Source organism: Carcharodon carcharias, chromosome 2 (genome assembly GCF_017639515.1).
Source record: "Carcharodon carcharias isolate sCarCar2 chromosome 2, sCarCar2.pri, whole genome shotgun sequence".
Classification (NCBI taxonomy): domain Eukaryota; kingdom Metazoa; phylum Chordata; class Chondrichthyes; order Lamniformes; family Lamnidae; genus Carcharodon; species Carcharodon carcharias.
Window position 1 is genome coordinate 86,781,012 of NC_054468.1, and position 15,326 is coordinate 86,796,337.

General features: G+C 45.5%; 1 protein-coding gene across 1 annotated transcript in view; it reads left to right on the forward strand.

The window, feature by feature from the left end:
• LOC121287766 overlaps positions 1-15,326 on the forward strand; it is a 104,236-nt gene that overhangs the window by 80,369 nt on the left and 8,541 nt on the right. Inside the window, exons 24-28 of the mRNA XM_041205680.1 lie at positions 3,727-3,904; positions 6,053-6,189; positions 7,669-7,765; positions 8,504-8,548; positions 10,707-10,871. Of these exons, the coding sequence (XP_041061614.1) occupies positions 3,727-3,904; positions 6,053-6,189; positions 7,669-7,765; positions 8,504-8,548; positions 10,707-10,871 (622 nt within the window). The remainder of the gene's footprint in view (positions 1-3,726; positions 3,905-6,052; positions 6,190-7,668; positions 7,766-8,503; positions 8,549-10,706; positions 10,872-15,326) is intronic.

Genomic DNA, 15,326 nt, shown 5'->3' on the forward strand with positions numbered 1-15,326 from the left:
GCTGTGGGGTGAGGAGGCACTGGAGCCCTGTAATGTCCCACTCTGTTTGGGGTAGGATGGCAGCAAAGAGATTCCAGGTACAAGTAGCACTAATCAATGCTCTTTTCTCCTTTTCAGGAGAAGAATGCTCATAATGCCACCGAGTGGGTGAGGACTGGCGGAGGGCCAGCCCAGTTGGCCATCGTCAGCAGATTTGAGCAGGAGGCCCTCGATCCGGGGTGGCACCATGCGCCCAGGTCCACCGGTGTCGGTGAGGCTTAGGTGCCATGGGAAGGTATGTTAGCCCAGCACCAAGGTCACCATTGTTCTCCCAGCAGCCATGACACTGCTGAATGCTCAGTGATTGAAGTTTGCAACATGGCTTCACCATTGCTTATGGAAGGATGAGCGCATAACGATCCAGGGGACAGGGATGCACATTGACATTGTCTCTGCATTAACTAATCAATGCCCATGTTCTTCCTTTCAGCATCATTGGAGCAAGGCCGGGAGGAGGAGGCACAGGGGTGCCCTCTCACACCTGAGGGCCCTGAAGTCTACGACCCCCCAGCATCACCATCTCTGCCAGGCAGGCACCAGCGCAGATACCAGCACCTCGGTGGGAATTAGATCATCGGCTAGTGTCCCAGGGCACAGTTGTGAGGGCACTTCACAGTTGATGGAGGAGCTGGCGGAGACAGGAAGTACCCATGGCACCAGCAGTCGGAGATCTGTAGGGGACCAGGCACACGCTCGGTCGGTGGCTGATGATGTGCTTCTGGAGTCGTCCCTGAGGCAACAAACGCTGGAAGTCCAGCAAGGTGGGTGGGAGGATCTGGTGGAGATACATGAGGCAATGTGTGCCATGGTCACTGTGCTGGAGGAGTCCAGGCAGAGCATCACCGATGCAATGAACCTCATGGCTGAGCGCCGTGCTTCCTCCATGGAGAAGGGTGACTCTCGTGGAGAGGCTCCATCAGGAGAACAATCCCTCACAGCAGCATCGACCTCAGTTGGTCAGTGCCAGTGAGAGAGATGGTCTGGTCACCAAGTTTCCCAGCTCGGTGTGCATCCATCTACGGTGAGTAGGGAAGTCTGAAGCAACCTCACGTCGGCGCAGCAGCTGCCTGCCATCTCTGCGAGCTCCTTCCAGGGTGCTCCAGATGAGGATAGCAGCTCCTCCACCCCTCAGCCAGTGACCATTGCACCTGATAAGGCTGCGACGACTGGGGAGATGCCAGCTGTGGAGCTGGCCGGTCCCTACCAGGCGGGGCCAGCACAGGCTCCATGGGCCAGAGGACGGCCGCCAAGGTCATTGAGACCAACAGGACAGCAGAGTGAGCAGGCTGTCTCACAAGCCGCACCCAGCGAGGGGACAGGACCTAGATGTAGCACCCGCAAGTGTAAATTTAAGACACCTTAGGCACACCACGGGTTTCTCACTGGTGTTTTTGTGTTGCCCCGCTTTGAGTTCATGATTAGTTGGTGTGATGTGCAACACATTTGTAATTATTTTTCTCTGAACTTCATTTTGTTAATTCATTAAATTTTGATATGTAAGCATGGATCAGGGTGACTCCTTTCTTCTGCAGGTGGATGGTTACCCATGATGTTATGAGTGAGTTGTGTGACACTGAGCTTTATTGACAAGGGCCTTAGTTAATGTTACTATCCAGGCAGATTTAACACTCAGGTATCAAGTATAGAGCCTACAGACCAGGCTTGTGTTGGAGATCCATCTGTGGTGTTCTAGCCGAAGGTTTGATGGATTAAAACCTCCCAGGTGTCCCTGCCTCCCTGGAGTATGCCCGGGTCAGCATCTACGCCCTCAGCATTTCCCTGTGCGTGCTCATTCTCGGACTCACTGCTGGACTCATTGTCTGTGTCTACATCTTCTTTGTCCACTGCATTACCCTCTTTCTAGCAGAAGATTGTGGAGAGCACAGCATGCAACCCCAATCAGCAACACACGATCTGGAGGGTATTGGAGTGCACCCCCTGAACGGTCCAGGCACCGGAAGCCCATCTTGAGAAGACCAATATCTCTCTCTATCATTGCCCTTGTGGAGGTGTGTCTCATATTGTACCGCTGCTCAGCTTCTGTTCTTGGATGGTGGAGGGGCGTCATGAGTCCCCTTTTGAAGGGATAGCCCTTGTTACCCAACAGCCATCCATCCAGCTGTGTTCCAGCTGGAACACTGAAGAGCCTCGGCACCTGGGAGTGTCTGAAGATGTAAGCATTGTGGGAGCTGCCTGGGTATCTTGCACACACTTGTAGAATCAGCATCCTGTGGTCACACACTATCTGCACGTTCATGGAGTGGAAGCCCTTCCTGTTGACGAAGGCACCGGGCTCACCTGCTGGCGCCTTGATGGCCACATGTGGCAGTCAATTACACCCTGGACACGGGGGAAGCCAGTAATCGCCGCAAAGCCTCTGGCTCGCTGTGCCTGGCTGGCATCCTCCCAGCAGTAGTGAATGAACATCAATGCACGCCTGAACAGAGTATCTGTCACCTGCTTGACACAAATGTGGACAGCTGATTGGAAAACACTGCAAAGATCACCCACTGACCCCTGGAAAAAGCCAGAGGCATAGAAGTTGAGGGCAGCTGTGACATTTAGAGCCACTGGCATGGGGTGCCCACCCACACAGTTAGCACAGATTTCAGGGACCATCTGACAGATGGAAGTTACTGTCTCCCTCCTTCGGCACTGTAACTCAGACATATTGAGGTAGCTGCTGCGCCGTCTATAAAACCTGGCAGCAGGATAGTGGCATCTTCTGCGGCCCCTTATGCCTTAGACTCCATGCTGGCCCTGCGCCCTTGTGCCTGTACCTCTCCTCCCAAAGGTGGCTCCCCTGGAGGCTGAATGTGCACTCCTGGCCTCCTCCCACTTCTGGCCCTCCCTTGCCCCTCAGAGGAGGTGTCTCCAGTGGAGAGCACAACTCCCATTCCCAGGCTAAGAGAAGGCTTCCTGAAACCTGCAGGCCCCAAAAAGGATCTTCACTGTAGAATCCTGACCTGAAAGCTGTGCGTCCTGTCCAAACATCTGGTATGAGTTTTGAATTATTCCTGCTCACACTGGCAAGTATCAGTAACTTTCAAAATTAAACACCTGACAGAGCACATTCGCGACCCCAGTGAGCCCTCTTATCCCACCCGTGGATGAGGTTTATACAAATCTCTCTTACCCGTCTGCCCATTGCACCCGTGCGACAACCTAAAGATCACATGGGCTCCAAAAAATTGCTGTCAATTGCTGCCTCAAGGGCCTTAACTGGTCCGTTAATTAATGGCAGGCGCGCATTAGAGATCATCGCGCGCCCGCCCACCAAAATATCGCGATGGTGCGCGGTGACATCGAGATGCTTGCCCAACGTCATCGCATGTTATTTTACGCATCGGTGTGAGGGGCTTGCTCCCACACGCCAATGGGAAAATTCTGCCCATTGTTTGTTTCCAGCATTTTCTGTTTCCTTTTTTCAGATTTTCTGATATAATGTTTTTATCTTGCTTATGGATTGGGGATCTTTGTTGTCAACCAGGAGAATGTTTGGATCTTAGTAGGGCCTAATTTGCAGAAGATACTTAATATCAGATGCCTCTAAGTGTTGGTACAATATTATAGCATTGAAAATATGGCAGGATGAAGTACTCCTGCTAGATTTTAAAAATCAGTTTAATGCATGTGTTTGAAGCGGCTTTATACAAGCACCACTGAATTTGTGAATATGTTTTCCAGGAATTATTTGGGCCGTTGAGTCAAATGTCTTTCAATATCTTCGATTCAACAAATTATGAAGAAAAGGACTTGATGTTTAAAGATTCAACAGAGAACCTCATTCAGCTCCCCAGTGGGATGGATTCCCTTCTGTATCTTGGCATTGAATATGCAAATGCTATAGAGTCTCTTATAAGTGGTAGGCATTTGTTTTGATGAAGATTAATAGTAAAAATCCTGGGCTTGGGAATCCGCGGGGTGATCTTCTAGTGTAAGTGCTAGGATGTGGCTGCTGGCATCCTCGACATGACGAGGGATCAAGGGAAGGTTTCACAATGTAGTGGAGGATGCCCATTCTTGGGATTTTGGGCAGGGCATGTTGCACTGGTGCCTTCCCAGAGCCATGAGTATAACTGTCCATCATTACACACATCCTGCCTGCTACACGTACAGTGCTGACATCAGTCGTACGGTGTAAGTATGTCCGAATTCAGTTTGTTTTTAAACAAGTAAAGAAACTGTTTGGTTTAGATTTTTTTAAGTGCCACCTGGACTTTCATTGGGGACTGCAATTTTTTTTGAACTATAACCAGCCTCAGTCTTCCAATCCTCATTAAGTATGGAGAAAGGAAAACCGGGTACATTTACCATACTGATCGTGTACAGAAGTCTTAGGTCAAACACAAACCATTGTTTTCTGAAAACATGATCACAACTGTTCCCCTTTAATCTCCAACATTTGTTTTATGATAGCACCATCATAGTAGCAGGTAGCGGTGGGTGGCGTGTTTCAGTTCACAAAGGCAATCTGAGTTCTTTTGGCAACATGCACTTTTACATACATGTTGTAGCCGGAGCTATGGATAGTGATAGTAGAGGCTCCAACGTTCTTTCCATTACACGGCTGACCAGAAACCTCCCACCTGCCTGTCATTGGTTTGTGTTGGAAGGATTTGGAGGCTGATACTCAACCTATTTGGCCATGTTACGAATGCACCTTCATTGGCCATGAAGTCCTGGATTGTACTCAGACCTGGAGCTTCTAGCTCAGAGGCAGGGATGCTCTCTCCCCATAGTAGCAGGGAATTGGTAATAAATTATCGAGAGAGACTCCAGTGCTGAGTTCCATTAACATCAGGTCTGTGAACCGCATAAATTATTGTGAGTTGTTGATTTTTTTAAAGTCCAATTTCTGTTTGTTGCATATCAATTTGTTTTTCCTGAACTTGTCCAGGGCCAGAATCTTCGGCTCGTTGAGCGGGGGCCAGGGCCCGCTCGTTGAAGTGTACAATGACGTGCGGTGACAACGGGCGTGCGTCCGAAAGAGCGGAGGCTCCGACTCAGCCTACTCCCCCCTCCCCCCTCCGCCCACATAGGGAGCGCACAATGCTTCCGGCCCACCCATGTAAAATGCTGCGCACAGTCGATTGCAAGCGGTGATCGGCTACGCGCCCACCCACGCCTAACCCTCTCGACGGGGAGAAAAAGGTCTTTTTGCAATTTGTTTTCAATGCAGAGTAAAATCAGAGAGGGCATAAAAGCAACACTGTACTTGATACCAACAAGGATCTCTAGTCAGTGATCCGTGGGAAGACCTCCGCTGATTTTTCATCTGCCTAGTACACAGGTGCTGAAACCAATATTGTACCCTATCTGCTATCCAGACTAAAGACCCAAGATAATAACATTTTACGGTTTAGTGTATGAGTAATCGGAGGCATGATGTGGTAAGCGGAGAATGTTTAGCAATGTAAGTGACTATGGACTAATGGTTCTTAAAGATCTTCACTGGGGTTTGCCTTGCCTCATGTCAGGATCTGTTGTAGACTAATTGTAGAGGTTAATTCCCATGATTAGTCAACAACTCCATTGTTGTTGCATCATCTGGGAGGTAAACTAGAAGGACCTTGGTCTCTTCTCATCTAGCAACTCTGATGTTCCTAACCCTGCATAGTGAGATCTGGGATCTTCTACCCTGTATAATCAATTCCATGGTGAATTTTACCAATGGGGCTACTGGGACACAATGATGTTCCTTCACCGTACTGTAGGATGCTGGAGCTCCGAATTTGTAAATTTGTGCAGTTATTACACACAGGACGGAATTTTCCAGCCCCCCTCCCCCCCAACCCACCCCCCACCACAGCGGATTTCCCCGCAGCAGGGCTGGTGAGCCAATGAAATCTCCGTTCACATTGGCGGGTCCGGAAGACCCGGCCGACATGAGGGGCTGGAAAATTGCGGCTATTGTTCCAACAGGGACTCACAAATTGAAAGGCTGCTCCTGCCTGTAAATTATAATTTACTAAAGAAGGATAACAACCAATTCAAAATGTTTATATTGCAGAGAAAAACAGTGCCTTGAATCCTTGTAAGATACGCTGGTGTACTACTGACAACCTTGAACAACAGAAGTGTAACAGCTGGGGGGCAGTAAATTGCGTTATGGGCCTCAGCGCTGAAGACTGCATCAAAAAGATTATGGTAAATGACAGCAGTGTTATACACCACTTTTCTAGGGGGCTGATTGAATGTTGTGTTTAAAAAGTTAACAAGTGGATCATTCTTCTATCCTTTAGACCTGGGGTGGGGGAGGGGTTTCCTGTCAGGTTAGATACAGAGTAAAATTCCATCTGCACAGTCCCATCATCTCAGTCCCAGAAAGCAAAATGCTGTAGATGCAGGAAAGTTGGAATAAATTTAGAAAACACTGGACACACTCAGCAGGTCAGGTAGCACCTGCAGAATTAACGTTTCGGCTCCATGACCGTTTGTCAGTGTCCAATAACTAGAAGCTTAACTGAACCAGGTATATTAGTGCCATGGCTACAAGAACAGGGTAGAGGCTGGTTACCCTCCGACGACTGACTAACCTCCAGGCTTCTCAAAGCCTTGCCACCAGCTACAGCTCAGGAAATAGTGTGGTGGATTACTCACCACTCGCCTGAATAGGTGCTGCCGCTACATGGCTCAAGAAGTTCAATACCAAGCAAAGGAAGCAGTTTGTTTGACTGGCACTCGTATCCGTGGACTCAATATTCACCCCACTCTGCCAACAGCACACTGGGGCTGCATTATGTACAATGTATGAGATACACCACAGAAACTTACTGAGGTTACTTTGGCAGCACCTCCCTCACCCTCAACTTCTCCAACTGAGAAGAAAAGCAATGATGTCATGGTGACACCATCATCTCCAAGTCACATAGTGGCCATCCTGCTTTGGACATATATTGCCATTCCTTCATCATCACTGGGTCAATATTCTGGAATTCGTTTTGTAACACCATCACTGTAAGGACTTTAAGTGGTTCAAGGAGAAGGTCACTTCTTCAGGGCAACTCGGGACGGCGAATAAAGGTAGCCTTGGCAACATCACCTCCGTTCCAAGAATTAAGTAAATATTTGCAGTGGATAAATTTACTTCCTTATCCCTACATTGTGTACTACAAGGTTCACCACCCCTTCAAGCTTTGCTCTTTTAAGAATCATTCCCAGTCCAACCTCATTAACTATCTCCTCACTTCTCCAATGTCCATCTTCCTAAAATTAACAACCTCACATACTGGTCTTTTTACTCATGGTGAGACTGACGATCAAACTCTGTTATGTTATGGTTACAGTACCTAGAGGGTCCCTAACCTTAACATGTTCAATTATATTTGTTTTGTTACACAAGAATCTTATGGATGCTAACAGCCTCAACTTCATGAATGCTTCAGAATAGTCTCAGTGGTTGATAGCAATGAACAGCTCGGGAAAATCAAGAGATCCCTTGGCAATTTAAGAAAGTTGCAATCCCTGGCTACACCCATAGCAGGAGGGGGAGGGCTGGAATCTTTCCTCACTGTACACAATGAATTATTAACTTCAAGTGTGGAGGGAAAACTATGGGTTTATGCTGCAGAAGAAAGGAAGGAGATAGAGAGAGAAAGGTACTTTAATTAAATCTTGTGGTTGCAGTTTGGAGATGCTGATGCAGCAAGTTTTGATGGAGGAGAGGTCTATGTTGGAGGAAAGTGTGGCCTTGTCCCAGTCATGGCAGAGTACTATAACAAAGGTAAGTATCTTTCATAACGTTCCAAATTGTTATTATCATTGCAGAATTTGGGATTTAAATAGCATGTGGAAAGGATCCTTGCGTGGAGGCTACTTGGATCTGAGCTTAGTTGGCACAACTAAAGTTCATTCCCCGTAAGAGCCCATTACATTTGACAAGGAGTAAATGATCTGATGCACGTGTGTTGAATTTCAGCCCGGCTTCTTGAAGTGGCAGGACTGTGTCCAGTGACACAGCACCAGGCTCTCCTGTTATCCTGGAACATTGTGTCTGGCCTTGCCTGGGGCTTGGACCTCCTACAGCGTTCCTTTTCCTCAGTGTGCACTCTTTACATCATACTCAAGGCTGAAAGGTTTGCTCAGTTACCAATTTTTTCCTATATAATTCCTGAATATTCTGCAATGTCTGGGGTCCCATAGTATTTCATTGAAATGTCCTGTAGCCTTCTAAGAAATAGGTTGGGCATCCCATTTAAATGGAGCTTCAGGAGCTCTCACATTTTATAAAGCCATAATATATATGAAAGCCCAAAGGGTTTATCTCACATTCATTTGATCTAGAAGTGTACTGATCAGAGACAACTCCTCAGGGAGATTTTTCTGGATCATGTTGGATTGCCTGGCTGTAGCACATATTGGAAAATCCATGGATTGAAGTTCTTTGCCTGCCTCTTTATGTATGGAGGGTTCAAGGATCTAATCAATGTTTAAAATTAATTTTCTTTCTTTCTTCCCATAGCTGATCTTGAACCATGCAAATCCACAACAGTGAACAGCAAAATACGTAAGTGTTTAAACCTTTACTTCTCAGGCAAATCTCACTAACTTGATGACCTCCACTCTACCCCACTTAAAACATTGCCATGCACTTAGCTGCCAATGAGCTGCACACATTTCCTTTGAAACAGCGCTATGTTGGTACCTGGCAATGCGGCCCTTTAGGAAAATGCAACCTTGGTCCAATGTTGGAAAGGCAATTGAATGGAACATCTTCTCATGCTAGAGAAGGCTCATTCTTGACGCAGAGTGCTTTAACTGCCAAATGTGAATCTGGATCAAGCTCCTCAGGGAATAAGCAAAAGGGGTGGAGGTGGCTTAAGATGCCGGTCAACCTCAAGCTTCCTCTGGGATTTGGCAACAAAGTAAGACAGAATATGGATCTGTTGGATAGGAACTAAAATCTAATGGCAGGATCGATGTTCTTCAGCCAAACCATTGTGAGCAATAGTCTTGCTAGATTTCTGTCAGTGAAGTGGCTAAAAACCCACCCAATATGGTACTGTGTGAGACAGAACAGAAGGTTCCAGGTATAATTCCTCAAATGTGCTGAGGAAAGGGAGGAAAAAAGAATTGCATTTATTGCAACTTTTGGAAAATGCTCCATATCCCATGAATTACTTTGAAGTGCAGTCACAGTTCTTGGTGTAGGTCACCATTTTGCACAAAGGAAAATATCACAAATAGCAGTTATGTGAATGCTTGGTGTAAGTGACTGAGAGAACAATGTTGCCTAGGCACCAGGAGAGCCTGAACTTCTTCAGAGCCCAGAGCTATTCCTTGACAAACGATCTTGAATGGTGGCAAACAAGGCCACGGCTAAACATCTCAATCAAAGGAAGCCACCTCTTAAAATGGTATTGGCGTAAATATTTCAACCTTCCTCTTTTTTTGGTGGAACGAGGGTGGAAAGAGGTGGGAAATGTACCATGAACCTTTTCTGCCAGTTCAGGGTGACTTTTACATCTGTTCAATTTACCGCCAGAAGTGGCAGATAACAAATGATGCATCCTCACATATGCAAGTATATTATAATATCTAAGCTGCCAATAAATGTTATTTATTTACTTTTCATTCATCAATGGGAGAAATGGTGGCACAGTGGTAATGTCACTGGACTAGTAATCTGGAGACCCAGGCTAATGTCCCGGGGACATGGCATTAAAAATCTGGAATTGGAAGCTAGTCTCAATAATGGTAACTGTGAAAACATCATTGATTGTTGTATAAACTCATCTGGTTCACTACTGTCCTTTAGGGAAGGAAATCTGCTGTCCTTAACTGTTCTGGCCTACATGTGACTCCAGACCCACAGCAATGTGATTGACTCTTAATTGCCTTCTTAAATGCCCTACCAACCCACTCATTTCAAGGGCAATTAGGAAAGGGCAACAAATGCTGGCCTGCCAGTGATGCCCATACATCCCAGGAAAGAATAAAGAAAAAGAATGATCGGTTGGATCATAACAATGCTGAGTTCCAGACACATCCAAGCAACCACTGGCACCCAGTGTTGTTACAAGTGGAGAAAATGCGATTAGCATTTTAAAGGCAAAAAAAAGCCTGCGCCAAATAGAAACTGTGAACAGTCTTGTAAAATCTTTTACCAGCAGCACAGAGATCTCTGAGATATCCTGAAGGCATTCTCATTTGCCCCACTCTTTACTATTGCAGTCTCCCTCTTTTAAACTCTACTCTGCATATCACATTCTCCTTCTCTGGGACACCCAAGCCAAGTGAGATTCATCAAAATTGCTTAAATTACTCTAAATCTGAATCAGGGAGACAGGCAGGAGTGGGGAGGGGTGGAGGATGTCCTTGCACTGAGCAGAAGCATTAGAATGTTAAGATCTATGCTGATTTTGCAAAACAGATCAAGTACTGAACTAAACAAACAGGGGAGATTGTAACTTAATCAAAACTCACTCTCTTGCACAGAGTTAAAATTGGGCCCATAATGTGTTCAAATCCTTGAGTGGGTCTTGAGTCTACCCCCCACGCCTGCTAACCTTCTGCTTCAGAAGCCATTTAGCACACTGTGTCTGTGCTAGAATAATCTAAAACCAACCTGTTGCTCTGCTGTCTTCCCACTGAATTGAATGTTGCTTCAAATATTTATCCCCTTTTCCAGTAAAAACGTGACATTGTTTGTATTCTTCCTACAGCCTCCTACTTTGCTGTGGCAGTTGTAAAGGATCCACAACTGAACTGGGAAAAGCTGAGAGGGAAGAAATCCTGCCACACAGCTGTCGGGCGGACCGCTGGCTGGAATGTGCCCATGGGGCTCCTGACTGCGCAGGGAAAAATCGGTGCTTGTGACATTTATAATTGTAAGTGTGGTTGCACATGCTGCTTGAGTTAATGTTTCTCCTGTTAAATTATTCCGGGTTAAAGTTAAAAGTAAACATTCTCTCTCCATGCCTGCCTCTTGCCCTGTTAGACAGGGAGCTTCAGGAATTTGACCCAGTGATACGTGGACAGTAAATGTGTCAAAGTCAGAAGTGACTTGGAGGGAACTTGCAGGTGCTGGTGTTCCCATTCACTTGCTGCCCTTGTCCTTCTAGGTCTTACAGGTCATAGGTTTAGGAAGTGATGCTGAAGAATGTTTCTCTTTGATTCATTTTCACACACTTTATGGAAGCTTGCCTTTTTGCTATCTTCTCTCTCCTGTATGCTTCCTACTGGCTGCACCTACTGAATCTGTATCTTTTACAATTCGAAACCCAGGGCACACAGTATGGTGAAAGTCAAAATGTGCCCAGTCAGAGACGGGCCATCTAGGCCAGGACTGGGTGAGGACAAGGTTATCTTGAAGGTGCTACAATTGTTTACTACTATGAGACACTAGGGATTGAGGGACTGGGCTGGGAGGGAGCAGCATCTTCCCATCTGGGAACTGCAGCTGACAGATAAACTATCAACTCAGCCTGGAGCAGGAATCCCATTGGATCTAAGGATGCAGCAACACAAGAGCAGTGAAAAACCCAAGAGTGAAAAGTGTGAGGCAGGCAGGGACAGGGAGTAAAGTTTGAATAGTATTGACCTTTGTGATTGGGGAGTAAGGATGCATTCCAAGCATAGGGACATTTGAAATAGGACTAGGCAATTCCACCAACTGAGTCTACTCTCATTCAATTAGATAATGATTGATCTGTGATATCTCCATTTCCTGCCTGTGTTCCATATCTTGAATAACTTTAACATTTTAACCATCTTGACTTGGCCATTTCTCAATCAACCATGTCAAATCTTTTAATAATCTCGAACACCTCAATTAGATCACCTCTCAATCTATATGCAAGGGAACACAAGCATAGAACATGCAATCTGCCCTCATAGTTTACCTTCTAATTCTAAGTATCATTTTGGTGAATCTGTGCTATTTCCCCTTCAAAGTCAATATATCTTTCCTATGGTGCGGTTCTCAAAACAGAACACTCCAGATAGGAGCTGACCAACACTATACAACTGAAGTATACCATTCTCCCATTGGCAATCCAGTCACCTTGAGATAAGGCTGACCATGAGCCATTTTGATTGCTTTTTGACCCTGTCTTGTGCTTTTAAATAATTGTGCTCTTGGCTCTAAAATCTCTTTGCTCTTCTACAGTTCCTAATTATTCACCATTTTGTTAATACTCCAGTCTATCTTTTTTTGGGTTCAAAGTGGAAGGCCTGCTTGTTCATACTGAATTCCAATGGAGGCACAATAAAAACATGGGGTAGGATTTTTACCTTGTCGGGCGGGTGCGGTAGGCAGGTCCGGTAGTGGTTGCGAAGCCGCCTGCAATCGGGACTTGATGTCGATTTCACGTTGGCTGTTCAATTAACGGGCAACCAGCGTGAAAGACTCACTGAAAGGCTCAGTGGTGCCAGGGTGGGAGCAGGAGGAGGGCAAGTGCTGAAGTTCGCTGGTGCGTGCTGGTGCATGCACTGAAAGCTCCCTGAGGCACAGAGCTGCCTTAGGGAGCTGAAGACTTTTAAAATTGCAAATAAAGATTTTACAAATGTTAAAAAGATGTCCCCTCGTGTGACTCTGTCACATGAGCAGGGACATCTTATGAATGATAGTTCAACATTTTTATTTTATTTTTAATTCCTGTTGGAAAACTCATCCCGCCCATGGATGAGGTTTCATAAAAAATCCATAGGCCACCTGGCTGATTCACCTGCCCGCCTACCATGAGGTTGGATGGGCAACAAAAACTTGCATTCAGTTGTGACTTTAATGGCCTCAATAGGTCTGTTAATTGATGGCGGGTGTGCTGCTGACTCCAGCATGCACCCGCTGACCAAAATATCACACGACTGCGCGATAACATCAGGACACTCGTCTGACATCATCACGCATCGTCTTACACTCGAGCGGGTCGGCTGCGTGCTTGCCTGCTCAGCGAAAAATCATGCCCATGAGGTTTAAGAGGGTTCACTTAGTGCTGGGACTTGATTTCCCAAGTTGCAATGCTTCTGCTTCTCTGCTTTAATCTTTAATGCAGTGGAGCAACACATAGTTTTATTTATTCATTCACAGGATGTGGGTTTCACTGGATGGGCCAGCATTTATTGCCCATCCCTAGTTGCCCTTGAGAAGATGGTGGTGAATTGCCTTCTTGGACCACTGTCCTCAACTTAAATAAGGGCAATTACGGAGGTATGAAGAAAGAGTTGTCTAAGGCGGGCTGGGAAAATAGACTAAGGGGAAGGTCGGTGGATCAGATGTGGCAGACATTTAAGCAGATATTTCATAACACAGAGCAAAAATTTATCTGCGTCAAAAAGAAAGACTCGATGAGAAGGATGAACTACCCGTGGTCAACAAAGGTGGTCAAGGAGAGTATCCAATCAAAAACTAAGCCACACAAAGCGGTGAAAACAAGTGGTAGGCCAGAGTATTGGGAATTTTTTAGAAACCGGCAGCGGATGTTTAAAAAGCAAATAGAGAGGGAGAAAATTGATTATGAAAGTAAATTGGCAAGAAATATAAAAACAAACAGCAAGGGCTTCTACAAATATATTAAAAGAAAGAGGGTAGCTAAAGTGAGCATGGGACCCTTGGAGGATACGACTGGAGAATTGATAACGGGGAACAGGGAAATGGCAGATAATTTAAACCAATATTTTGCATTGGTCTTCACGGTGGACGACACTGTAAACATTCCAAAAATATTAGATAAGCAAGGAGCTAATGGGAGGAAAGCTCTTGTAGCAGTCTCTATCATGAGGGACAAAGTATTTGACAAACTAATGGGACTAAAGGCAGACAAATTGCCAGGACCTGATGGCCTACATTCAAGGGTTTTAAAGGAAGTGGCTGCAGAGATAGTGGAGACATTGGTCGAAATATTCCAGAACTCACTGGATTCCGGGAGGGTCCCAGCAGATTGGAAAACCACCTCAAGAAGGGGATGAGGGACAAAAAGCAGGAAATTATAGGCCAGTCAGCCTAACATCTGTCGTTGGGAAAATGCTAGAGTGCATTATTAAGGAAGAAATAGCAAGACGTTTAGAAAAGCTTGACACAATCAAACAGAGTCAACATGGTTTTGTGAAAGGAAATCATGTTTGACAAAGTTGCTAGAGTTCTTTGAGGATATAACAAGTAGAGTTGATAAAGGGGAACTGACAGATGTAGTGTATTTGGATTTCCAGAAGGCATTCGATAAGGAGCTACATAAAAGGTTATTGCACAAGATAGGAGCTCACAGTATTGGGGGTAATGTATTAGCATGGATTGAGGATTGGTTAACACACAGAAGGCAGAGGGTCATGATTAATGGGTCTTTTTCTGGTTATATCTGGTGGAGTGCCACAAGGATCAGTCCTAGGGCCTCAATTATTTACTATCTATGTTAATAACTTGGAAGAGGGGGCAGAGTATCCAAATTTGCTGATGATACAAAAATAGTTGGGAGGGCATGTTGCAATGAGGACATAAGGAATTTGCAAGGGGATATAGATAGGTTGAATGAGTGGGCAAAAACTTGGCAGATGGAGTTTAATGTAAGAAAGTGTGAGGGCATGCACTTTGGTAGGAAAATTCAAAAGGCAGATTATTATTTAAATGGAGAGAGACTCCAAAGAAATGCAGCACAGAGGGATCTGGATGTTCTTGTGCATGAAACACAAAAACTTAGCATGCAGCTGCAGCAAGTAATTAAGAAGGCAAATGGAATTTTGGCCTGTATTACTAGGGGGTTGGAGTTTAAAAATAGGGAAGTCTTATTACAAAACAAAAACAGAATTACCTGGAAAAACTCAGCAGGTCTGGCAGCATCGGCGGAGAAGAAAAGAGTTGACGTTTTGAGTCCTCATGACCCTTCGCTGTACAAGGTGTTGGTGTGGTTGTAACTGGAGCACTGTGCACAGTTTTGGTCCCCGTATTTAAGAAAGGATATGCTAGCATTGGAGGCAGTTCAAAAGAGATTCACTAGGCTGATTCCTGGGATGAAGGGGTTGACTTATCAAGAACAGCTAAACAGGTTAGGCCTTTATTCATTAGAGTTTAGAAGAATGAGGGGGTGATCTTATTGAAACACACAAGATTCTGAGGGGGCTTGACAGGGTAAATGATGAGATGTTTCCACTAGTGGGGGAATCTCGAACTAGGAGGCGTAGCTACGGAATAAGGGGACACTCATTTAAAACTGAGATACAAAGGAATTTCTTCTCTCAGAGGATAGTGAATGTCTGGAATTCTCTACCCCAGAGAGTTGTGGAGGCGAGATCAGTGAAATTATTTAAAGAGGAGGTAGATAGATTTTTGAATTATTGGGGAGTTGAGGGCC